The sequence below is a fragment of the Strongylocentrotus purpuratus genome, unplaced genomic scaffold (genome assembly GCF_000002235.5).
Source record: "Strongylocentrotus purpuratus isolate Spur 01 unplaced genomic scaffold, Spur_5.0 spur5_scaffold_7, whole genome shotgun sequence".
In the NCBI taxonomy this organism is placed as follows: Eukaryota; Metazoa; Echinodermata; class Echinoidea; order Camarodonta; family Strongylocentrotidae; genus Strongylocentrotus; species Strongylocentrotus purpuratus.
In genome coordinates this window covers 11,625,725-11,638,088 of record NW_022145613.1, presented here as the reverse complement: position 1 = coordinate 11,638,088, position 12,364 = coordinate 11,625,725, and the positions used below count along the sequence as shown (strand labels likewise).

The window sequence follows — 12,364 nt, the reverse complement described above, 5'->3', positions numbered from 1 at the left end:
ATGAGTTAACTATAACACCAGATTTTACTATAAATTCTGTCTATAAGAACATGTAATTATTATTATGTATGAGAGTTGTTTCAATAAATAATTTTAAATAATATTATTAAAAACGGGTTAAATCATCCTTAGATACCGGTGTGTTGGCTCAGTCAGTATAGCGTCCGCCTCACAACCGGGAGGTCGTGGGTTCGAACCCCGGCCGCGTCATACCAAAAGACGTTAAAAGACGGGAGTTGCTGCTACCTTGTTTGGCGTTCAACAATAAGGGATAGAGCAACGTCTATCTAGCGCTGCTCAGTGGCTGCCGGGCTCACGATCAATTTGGCAAAAAGAATTTCCATTTTCGGTTTACCTTAATAAAATTTGGAGTGGATTTTAAAAGATTATTATTATTATTATTATTAGATGATTCACTCCTTGAGGTCATAGCTGAGCAGTGTCTCTGAGATGGCATCCCCCAACGAGAGGAGCTTGAACGGAGGATGCTGGGCGATATGCTTGGCATGAGGGATAGAGTCCGTGATCCAGAACGTGTCCAATTTGACGTCGCCCTCTGTGAACCTCTTCCAGGAATGCTCAGGAAAGACCGCATGGGTCACAAAGGCGTTCACAGAGAGAGCTCTATGCTTCTGTAAAACCTGGAAGTCAAATCAGAAAGCAGAAAGAATAATTGGGTCCCTGTTTGATAAAATTTTTTATCAATAACAAATTATAATAACAGTTTAAAACTACTAAAACAGTCAAATCTGCTTTAGCAACCACCTGCATAGAAATACCACCTGTGTCTATAGAAACTGAATTTTATGAGGAGCATATGCGCCTCCCCCTCCCCCCCCCCCCCCCTCCCCCTCCCAACTAGTTCCTATCTGACAACAAAATTAAATGATATCAAAATGGGCCCAAGTCCATAGCAACATTTCTTGAATTATCCATGCAAAAAAAAACCAAAAAAAAAACAGTAAAAAAAAGATAATAATTATATTTGAAGATTGAGAGACAGATTGTTTTCATCTTCATGTATTGACTTATCCATCATCGTGTATCAATGGTTCCATAAGGATGAAATCACTTTTTTCCTTCTATCATCCTCTCAAATTGTTATCTATTTAACGTTTTGAAGGACTAATTCTTACCTTGGCACAGTTTATCAGTGTACCACCAGTCTGTATCAGATCATCTATGATGATGACATGACGACCGAACGTTTCACCTGGATTTAATAAACAAAGGAAATTTGAGCATTTTTAGTACATGGAAGGATTGTATGAATAAGTTGCCTGGTAGTAAAAGAAGAAGAGAAAATTAAAAGAAAGAAGAAAATGGCGTAGAAGAAAAATGTGAAAAAGAAATAAATGATGATAATGATGATGATTTTAAAAATGAATGAAGTAGAAGCAGAGGAGAAAAAACAAGAAAAATGGAAAACAAGAAGCCAGAAGATGTGACTTAAAAGAAAAGAAGAAGATTTTTTTTTTAAAGACTAGGAAGGACAAGAAGATAAAGAAAAGACGATGAAAAATGAAATGAAGAAGGAAATGAAAAGAAAAAGACAAAGAAACCGAAGAAAATGCAACTGAAAATGAAGAAGAATGAGAAGAAGAAGAGGAGGAGGATGATGATGATGATGATGATGATGATGATGACGAGGAAGAAGAGGAAGACGAAGAGGAAGAGGAAGAGGAAGAAAAAGAGGGAGAGGAAGAGGAAGAGGGAGAGGAAGAGGAAGAGGGAGAGGGAGAAGAAGGAGAAGGAGAAGAAGGAGAAGAAGGAGAAGGAGAAGAAGGAGAAGAAGGAGAAGAAGGAGAAGAAGGAGAAGAAGGAGAAGAAAACGGAAGAGAGGATACTGACCCTCCTTGATGGAGACAATCCTCTGATCTCCATCTCGTATCTTGGTACAGAGGATGCTCGGGAAGCCTTCAAACATATGATTGAATCTCTTAAAGGCACCTTCATCTGGGTATGCAACGCTGAGGTTTGCCTGAACATCGTCAGGCATGTTAAAGATCTCCTTCACCAGCAAGGGAATGGCCGATTCCAGTCTAGTAAGGATTGAAAATATTCATGTTAACTCTTTAGAAGCTTTAGAATGGGACAAACAGGGAATTGCTGCATTTCACTTTCTTTGCTCTATCAAACCTACAGTGTACAACATTCTCAATAATGTGGCAGCCCATGACCAGCAAGGGAATGTTTGAACCAAGAATTGCAATGCCTTTTTCCCCGAAATAGAATCGGTTAGTCTCAGAGTAAAGTTTTGAAATGAATAATTTAATGCTCACATCTACATGTACAGTATTCATAAAATGTAGGCCTCCTTTGGCACTAATACAAGTACTAGGGCAGTATTCTGAAAACAATGTTATCTGTCATGTTAAGGAAAACAGTGCTAATTTTCATAACAAACTGAAATTAGTGAACTTAATACTTATCATGTCTCTTTCAACCTTGTGCCAACAGCTTCGCACAGACATTAAATTGTTTTGTTTTGTTTTTACTAACATAAAAAATAGCATTGTTTTCAGAATACCACCCCCGGGCTAATGAACAGTGTAAGGGATCACCTTGGAATGACCTGATCAGAGAAGTAGAATCTCTCTGGCAGAGCATGGATGTCAAACATGACAATCTGAGCCGGTCCCCGAGCTGTTGAAGGGATAGCAGAAAGCAGCATTGCCAGAACCTGTACATGGTAAAACACCCAATTAAAAAGCAAAAAACTATTAGAAGAAAATATTTTTTCAAAATTTGAGCTCATTTATGTTTATAAGGCCGCCATCCATCTCCAGCCTAACCGCTCACGATGGTGGTCTCCTGCGTTACGAATTACCTCTCTAATTTATTGAAAATATTTCATATTTCTTATGTTATTGTATGCTTCGTACATGTTTATCGAATGATATAATTGTACATGATTTTTCATTTAATTACTTTTGTAAACATTGTATTCATTGTATTTGTTATTGTTCGAAATTTTGTACTTTGACTTTGAATTTGTATATTTTTGAACGCAGAAATAAAATCAATCAAACAAACAAAATAATTCCACCATACTGGATAACATTATAGATTACCAAAATGATCATGTACATGTACTACCTACTGAAATGACTTGAATATTACTAAAAATTTGGATGCCATGTTGTAAACTAAGTTGCTGATTTAACTTCTGTTCTTTATTATATTTGTTTACATAGCGGTGCCATGATTAGGTCAATTTTATATAAACTACGAAGTTAAGTTGTGGTTTCCTTTAATACCATCAACCTTTTTTAAATACATTTGGTAGACTGCTGTATTGCATGGTTTCCACAAGATAATATAGGTAGTTTCAAGAAACACTTTCTAGAGTTTCTGCTATCATGATATGGGAGAAGAATTTCCAATTTACCACAAACTACTGTCTCTTGGCTGATGCCAAAGAAAGTTTGAATGAAAACAGACAAAAAAGATGAAATGTAATCGGTACACTTATGAGATTCAACTTGGCGGAATAAGTAATGTAACTGCGTTGTAGTGTTGGACACCTTTCTCAATTGTTCCAAAACACAAAATGACTACATTGTACATTTTTCAAAATATTGCTTAGGAGCTTTTTGTTATGTTATAGAGGACTTACAGTATTATACATTTTGAGTAGTGCCCCAAGGGAGGAGGCACTTTGGAGAAGACAGTTGTACACAACAAATGGGAAAATTGTCCATGATTACATCGTGACCGTATTGCCAATTTGAGATCCGCATAGAATAGTGATCTCATATATGTAAACGAGGCTTAACGAGAGGAGAAAGAAATGGTTACCTTTGCTGTAGCTACTTGGCCTTCTGTATCTATCCTTTCCATAGTACCAGTAGGAAAGTAAGGTAGGATAAACTTGAATGATCTCGCTAGATACCTAAAAGAAATAGAGAGCCATGAATGAATCCTGAGAATCCAAGTAAAATGCCAAAAATTGAAAAATATCTCAGATGTTTATAATATTCTTTAGAATAACCACTCTTTTTAGGGAAAGTAAACTTGGATTTTTACAGATTGCTCCTTGATTCAAAATGATATACCCAACCTGTTAGGTAGGATTTAACTGAATTTTGTAGATATTTCTTGCTTTAATCTTTTCTAGGTCTATTTAAAAGTCAGTACATAGTGAGCTGACTTTCTTTAGAAAGAATGACACCAATGAGAATGATGATGCTGATGAGTTTGATGGGGATTGTGTTGATAATGTAAACAATGATGATTATGATGATAATCATGATAGAAAAATAACAAAACCAAAACAAACAACAAAAATGTACATGTATGAAATACCAGGCAAGAGAAAGAGGGAATGTAAACTTTAAGGAAAACTTGACAAATAGGCGATTGTCTTTATGAAGTGCCTCTGTACGAATTATTTATTTCTCCTCCTTTCAATAAGGCCTAAAAAAAGAAGATGTTGTATTGCCCTTTAGGTCGGAAATCTTTTTAAACAAATTTTAATTCCCTCTTTGGGCTGATATTTCTCAGTTTTGAATCCTTTAGTACATTTTTTCTTTTTCTAAAAAAACGGTTAAAAAAAAAACTTTTTTAAAAAGCCGACCCAAGATTTCAAAATTGTTGGGTCAGTCTCACAAAGGGCAATACAACATCTTTTGTTTAGGCCTAATAACTGTATCTCAATAGTCAAATCGCAAGTAGCATACATTAGTTGGCTTGCCCCACCTAGCAACAAGTAATACATGCGATTTGCATTCTGACTATTGAAAATTTGAAATACAATTATTATTTTTTTTGTAACAGGTGAATGAAATGATTCATATCAATTGAGGCACTTTTAATTTGGTTCTATTTATAAAAAAAATTGCTGATTGCATACATGTACTTGAATGCATAGATGGAAAGTGCGTTCAGGGGTCAAGACAAATGCAAAAGTAGAATTAAATATACCTTGGCATATGGTAAATTATTGAGAGTTGCTCAAAGACCACCTCTGGAGAATGGAAACTTCCCAGAAATATGACTGTATGGTGACAAAAAAGTATGATGACATTGATCACTTCAAAAATACACAAGTCATAATGAAGAAAACTAATAATACTGATGATTTGGAATAATAAAAGAAGTAATGAACATTAAAAGTCACAAGACAGAGTCACAAGATGCATCACTGAAAGTTTTGAATTTTCTCTTGGGTTTTGCTTATTTATAAATTTCATTTAACAAATCTCTAAAACTGATTGATTTATCAGAGAGGTGTCATGCAGGTAGCTGTATAATTATGTGGAATAAAAAGTATAAGGAATAATTCTTTTGTTTTGTGATATCTGGGGGAACACCCCCCCCCCCCCCCCAACACCACCAACAAAAAGCAGAAAACACCCATGTCAGAATTGACATGATAATTAGAATAAATACATGCCACCGGATGAATATAATAAATAAAACAAAAATAAAATAAATACAATGTTTCTGAAAATTATGAATATAAACACTTTAAGGTACTATGTCCCATTTGCACTTTACAGGCCAAAAATGAAAAAGTTAAAATTCCAACAGCATTTGAAAGACAATACTAATTTAGAACTTCCCTCAAAACGAAAGGGCTTGAAAATGGCTTTTAGTGGGAAAATAACGACCTTTAGTTGTAAAATTGACTTAAGTGATTGCAATCACCTAAGTAATAGTCTGATTTTCAGACCCTTTTACCAAACGGTCGTATTTATTGTGCTTCACAAAGATTTAATCAGGTTGATTTTGGCTATTACAGGTACGATAGTGGGTTATTGATGTAGACAAATGCTCATGTACCTGTTGCAGCTCATTTTAAGTATATTATTACCAAAGAAAGAAAAAAAGTCAGCCAGTCACTCAATAGTGTCTGAGAGTGAAGTCTAGAAGGTAAACAGGTTTCGTCGCATAATTTGAATACTAGGACACTGCTAATGTTTAAATTTTCCAGATAGGACATGTACATGACATATTCATAATTCCTGCAAAGTTCTACAGAATTTGATGTTGCTGCAAAAGGGACTTAGTATCTTTAAAGACTTTGTAGGAGATGTGTAATAGATTCTTAAAACACAGATGAGATAAAATGTCAATAATCATCTAATGAGTGTAAGGAGGGTGTAAAATCATAAAAACTTGTACATACAGTTGATTTCTTTTGGCTCACATCAGATAATACCTGTGTTTGTCGTCCCCCCCCCCCCCCCCCCCACCCCTAGACCATGACAGAGAAATTGATTTTTTAACAAACTTAAAGGTATTATAAAGTTTTGGGAAATTTTGAAAAATGAGCTGATAGTGATTCTTTACAATTTTGATATATTTAGATGCCCCTATGGATGTATTAAAAACACCAGAAATTTTAGCCTCTAAAACACTTCTGCTTTCGAGAAAAATTGAATATAAAGATTTACCAGTGCTCCTGGTAAATTGTGATAAATTTCAAATAGCTCCTACGGCTGTACAATGGTAGCTGCGACCATGAAAATTTCAGAGTATGTAGTTGTGGTATATAATTTCCGAACGAGAATAGCTAATCGGTCGATTTTAGTCAATAAACATTGTTTTATAGCTTAATTAATATCTTGACCTTGAGAGGGAGCTATTCAACATAAAGTGTTTATTATTTACAATTTCATAACTTTAGAGTCAATTTCGACAGGGACAACGATCACTGAATATTGTAGGATCGTATATGCTTCCAATATGTTCATTTGAACCAAATTCATGACCCCTTACTAAAACTTTGTATTACCTTTAAGAACAACCAAATCACTTCACAACATATCGTCTGTTTAGAGCAAGAAAGGCTCAACTCATATCATATATTACACAGAACCAACGCCCTTCTGGTTCCAAACAGACAAATTGACTTGATCCTGACGTGTTACTTCAAATTCAAAACAACAATGTATGATTATTAGCCGCTCAAGTTGGAGATGCCCCCTATTTCGCAACGCCATTCTTTCAAGAACATTGTCTACAGAATGTGACACCCTGTTGCATACTACAAATACAAAATGTACTCTGAACATCACCCTTTTGGGGGCTAATACTAGTTTTATAGTAAACATTCACAAAAGAATCCTATTTTTGTAAAAACAGGTCTAATATTATAGTATTAATGACTGCTTTGAGAGAAATAGTTGTTTTATTACGCTCAAGGGAAGGTTAGAATTGTGCTATTCCCCGAGGCTTGCCGAGGGGAATAGCCCAATTGTAACCTTCCCGAGAGCGTATGAAAACAACTATTTCTCGAATATTAAAGCAGTCATTAATACTTTTATATGCCAAAAAAAAATAGACTAAAAAATAAAAAATAAAAAATAATTTACATTTTTGTCGAAGACGGGATTCGAACTCTTGCGTACAACAAGAGGTGTATCGAAAACCAACGCTTAGACCACTCGGCTATCGCGCGCCGTTAACATGCTTTGCAGTTTTCTCCAATATACATGTATACATTAAAATGGATTGAAAACGGCTCCGCGTGAGGGATGCTTCGCAAAAGCTCCATGAAACGGACCCTTCTTTTACTTTTGCAATGCATATTGGCACGAACTTAGATCAAGATCTATCGGCAGATGTTGTTTTTTTGTTTTTGAGAGTTTATTTTCGTCTTCATGTCAACAATGCAAGATAAAATTGTCGGTAAGATCGATCGAGATTCAATTGTATTGAAATTGCCGACCAATTTTTCGCACACGTATGGTATCCTCCATCGCTCAAACCATTTTTTAACATGTAAACCTATGGGGTAACCATGGAGACTGACCTATTTTTTTAAAACCATGGTTATTAAAAATATTGAAATGTTTTAAGCATGGTTACCGGGAATTTTACAGGAACAGTTGAAGTTTATGAATGCAATTCGACCAATCAGATGGCTGGATTTCTTAAGTGAGGTATATAATAATTGATATGTTTGTCAACATCAGGATATATCTAGTATAGTAACCCTTTTTATTGTGTTTTTTGCCCTTTCATAAGACATACCCCTTTTGGAGGGCTATTACCCTTTACATGTGATTTTTTTTTTTTTAATTTAATTTTTTTTTTTTTTTTTTTTAATTATAAAAAAACAAAACTAGCATGGCTACAAAAATTCAGCATAAAATATGAATTGATAGCTCTTAGTGAACAAGATAAATGAAAATGAAAAGGAAACAAAGAGAATTTCTCACCGTCCCTTCCCGCACATTCTCTCACTTTGTCGATGAAAAGATTTGGCCATCCATCTTTAAACTTGTCCCACTGAATCGTCTTGACAAACTGAACCTGCTGGAACTTCTTCACACGTCTTTGTTCAGCTGCAGACTGCAGATATAGTATCAGAAGTTAAAGTTTAAGTTCAAGTTCAAGTTTATATTGTTCCGCATTTTACAAAATAAAATAAAATAGAGTAATATTTTTTAATTTTTTTAAATACAATACATGTAGTATAAATTAGCACGTCTCAATGATTCTCAATTCATATAATAGATTAAGTAGCATGTGAGGAACCTATTAAAAAGCAGTGCTTGCATATTATAGGTTCCTGGAAAAAATAAGTATTGTAGATGAAAAAACTGTAGCAGTATAGAGAAAGACCTAATTTAGAGGGGAGAATTTAAAACAGAATGAAATAAGGAAATTTGTAAACATAATTTGTAAACAAAATAATGCATTAGCACCAATACCCAGAGTCACCCGATTAAAGATAGCACACAGATCATGAATTTGTGGCTTGTAGGATTCAAGGCAGAAATTGGGGGATTTGACGGGTGCACACAAAAAATGTGAAGGGTTCTCTGGAGAAATTGTTCAAGTTTGGTACTTATTTTGTGAATTGACCGTCTTCATTATCAATTATCCATCATCAACAATTTCAACATCATCAACAAATTCATACACCATCATCCTCATATCTATCACAATTAACAGATAACCATCAATACTATTATCATCATCAACATCGCCATAAATAAGATACTAGTCTCATCCACACATAGGAGCATCACTATCCTGGCTGTGTAGTAAAAGCTGTGCTTTTGATTCTCAACATTTCAAACACCACTGTACAAAACTCAACTGATTTCACTCAAAATTGGTACTTTAGTGACAATTGATGACACCTAAATAGCAGTAAAATACATTTTTTTCAACTTACTGATGTTAAAAAGAATAATTTAAAAATTCAAATTGTACACTGTAAGTCTAAGTGTTAAACTTTGCTTACAGCTGCATCGACATGATTGTGTACAGTCTATGCGATATTGTGTGGTGTGTATATATGTGTATAGACTTTTAAGTCCCTGCCTCACAGCATGTATGCAGTGCTAGAGGTCAATACGCTTTAGCATTGACTCTCTATGCTTTGCTGGAGTGGTCTCATCACAATCACCATCAGTAATCATCATTATCATCATCATTCCATCTCATTATGCTCATCATCACTTTCTTAAAAAAAAATGTTGATAATCAATTCACCAGAATCTTAATCATCTCTCTTTATCAACACATAATAAGTCGCATCAAACACTTCGCTAATAACACGCACATGGAAAATATAAACAGTTCATGCTTTTATGGACGTAAACAAAAACTATCGATATTTTAATACAGAAGAAATTTAGGTAACGCAATTACTGACAGGTGGGACTACTGGTAAAGGATAGGCACGAACCTCGGCAAATGAAAAGGGTGAAACAGGAGTTACAAGCGGGATAAACGTCTCAGAATTTGCTGCACAGCATTTCTTTGCAATATGTTCAGCCAATCCTTCCATAGATGGGTGGCAAAACAATAAAGCTGACCTCACATTAGAGCTAGAAGATGCCATTTCACTTTCAGCAGTAGGCCAAATGATGAAAAGTTAATTAGATTGCTGAAATAATCGACTGTATTCGTAGTTGCCCGTACTGCACTCTACTCCAAAAAAGGGCGTGGCAATTATTTCTATGGGCAAATCCGACTATCGCGTTCGGCGTCACGCTCTTAAAATTTGACAGCTTTCGAGCCCGGGGGGGGGGGGGGGGGTCTCAGTCATGTAGCAATACTGTAAGCATACGTGACCACATGTTTTTCAGACACCCCCTAAACGATGATTTCTTCTGAAATCAAAATACACCCCTAAATGAGAATTTTGCGTGGTTGTTTTCCCGAATTCACACCCTAACGAGTATTTCAAAAAAGTGTACTCCTAAACAAGTATTGTAAATTGTAATTAACCCCCTTGAACATTCTGAAGTACGATATGGATTATCATTTAAGTTGATGACAATATGAAATAAATCAAATTGCGCTTTTGATGTAAAATTTACGATGTAAACATTTATTTCAATAGAGAAGCAATAACATCAACCTACACTTCCAGACAGACTTCCAAACAGGTTTAATGCACAGCCATCATCAAAAAAAGAATTACATTTCAAATTTGATCTATTTTATATAATATATGTATACATATTCAGATTTAGACTTAATTTTTTATCAAAGATATAAGACCATGTAAATTTGGATTAGAATCTGGTACACAATAGTAAGAAATTTATACATATTGAATTTTGATAGACATTCTTTCAAAATTAGAGTTTAGAGAATTTTGTTGTTGTAAACAATAGTTTCTCTTTTAAGAATTCGAATGGATCTCCATTATCATTCGACCACAATCTATGCATAGGAATTGCCATAATAATGTTTTTCTTCTTTTATCACCAAATGGTATGTCAAACTATAATAGTACTAGTAACTCAAACAATTCTTTGAAACTTGTTCCATCGTAAAGCAAATCCTGTATTGTTCTAATTCCCCTTTCATACCAAGCAGGGTAGTAAAACAACCTTTTTATTTTCAAGCAGAGCTTTTTGTTGAACCATAACCTATCTAATCTGTGCATTTCCACCAGATTAAAATCAGACCCTCATGTTGCAGACCCTTATTATATCTGCGAGTTGCATAATATATTCAACCCTTTCAAAATCTTTTTAATGGCATGGGCTCTAAATAGAATGTCTGGATCTGAATGAAATTTATAGGCCTATCAATACGAGAGACGAATGATTTTAAACGGTATTTTGAAAAGCATCGTCACAAATTTCAAAATATCAATATCACAATCTTGATCCATGACTGGAATTAAATTAATTAAGCATGAATCGGATGACTGGAGTAATATTGTAAAAATGCTCTTTTGAGAGAGATATATTGACGGTCTGATTAATAAGGGCTAGACGGGCATTAGACAGAAATGACCGTCTGGTATATGGGTCATCATCAATAGTGATCTGTCAGTTTATGACAGGTTCATTGACCCAATCAGAATTCTATATCAAGTGTCTCTCCAAGCATAGACCTACTATAGGTCCACGCTCCAAGCACCTCGGTCTTGAGCCATCCGTTCCAGTGAGCCATCCGTTTCAGTGTGGGTCATTCTTTAATAAAAACTGACATTTGTCAACCTTATAGAGGCGGTCAGAGGAACCAAATAATCTCAGCGGAACAACCGCCGATATCAGAGAGTGAAGCTTTTATAAACCCATATACTGTTGTGTTGTTGTTATATCATTTTAATTATCATTATTATTATTATTATCATTATGAAGGAGCGTATTATTTTTATCATCGTTATTTTCAATTTCAATTTTAAGGGAAACATTTAAGTGGCCACTGTAGACAAATGGCCCTTTTAAACAGGTTCTATGACATCATAAGGCATTCATGCCTATTCGCCTGCAAGTATGCACGGTACACGAGAGGCCGGTCCGATTAGCTAGGGATGGACCCTCTATTTGCCAGTGGGTCATGCTATGAAAGGGCGTCAACCCGAGCTTGAGCATGGGAGGGACACAATAACTACTTTTTGGGGGCCCAATTCGTGAGGAAATATTTAGCGGCGAATCAGCCAGCCAGTGAATAAGAGGGGGGGGGGGGGGGGGGGGGGAGGCACTAATTTTTTTTTTCTCCAATTCGTGAGATTTTGTATACAAAATCGTTGCTCCCTGATGGTTCCTCTTATTATCTGACAAAACATGGGGTACATTTGATATGATTTCCACCTTAGGAAAAATCTTGGGGGGGGGGGGGCGTGTCCCCCTGCCCCCCCCCCGGAATTGACGCTCTTGCTATGAATCATTATGTTATAACTGGATCGGTATGTCATAATCCTTTGCAATTTCAAACCATGCTTAACTTGAACTGACGTTATAAATTACACAATTAAATATTGCAGACAACCGGGCATTGGAACTTGGAAGCATTCACTTGCTGGCCTGCACAAAGCAGATTGCATCGTTGCAGGCTTCCAGCATCCAAAACTGTGTGATGAAAAGGAGCTGCAATATTGTAGGAGGCACCTATGATGTGTATCGAGGGTCCACGAAAGTCCGACTTATTCATT

At 35.6% G+C, this 12,364-nt stretch overlaps 1 protein-coding gene across 2 annotated transcripts; it reads right to left on the bottom strand.

Moving 5' to 3' along the window:
• Nucleotides 1–403: 403 nt before the first annotated feature.
• LOC586661 (ribose-phosphate pyrophosphokinase 4) lies at nt 404–9,875 on the bottom strand. 2 transcript variants are annotated; one of them, XM_030974996.1, is made up of 8 exons: nt 9,653–9,875; nt 8,172–8,304; nt 4,927–4,999; nt 3,802–3,895; nt 2,565–2,683; nt 1,852–2,042; nt 1,137–1,213; nt 404–641 (listed from the first exon to the last, which is right to left on the bottom strand). In XM_030974996.1, the coding sequence occupies exons 1-8, from the start codon at nt 9,806–9,808 to the stop codon at nt 414–416; spliced, it is 1,071 nt and encodes a 356-aa protein (XP_030830856.1). In that variant the 5' UTR covers nt 9,809–9,875; the 3' UTR covers nt 404–413. The 2 variants fall into 2 exon arrangements, with proteins under 2 accessions (XP_030830856.1, XP_030830857.1); XM_030974997.1 differs by lacking the exons at nt 4,927–4,999; nt 9,653–9,875 and having other exon boundaries at nt 8,172–8,280.
• Nucleotides 9,876–12,364: the final 2,489 nt, after the last annotated feature.

Bases quoted from the DNA above. Each gene is read 5' to 3' on its own strand.
- LOC586661 (XM_030974996.1), bottom strand. From the start codon at position 9,808: ATGGCATCTTCTAGCTCTAATGTGAGGTCAGCTTTATTGTTTTGCCAC. The intron at 5,000-8,171 runs GTGAGAAATTCT...GTCACCATACAG, and splicing joins AGAATGTGCGGGAAGGGACG to TCATATTTCTGGGAAGTTTC. The intron at 1,214-1,851 runs GTCAGTATCCTC...TATTAAATCCAG, and splicing joins GATTGTCTCCATCAAGGAGG to GTGAAACGTTCGGTCGTCAT.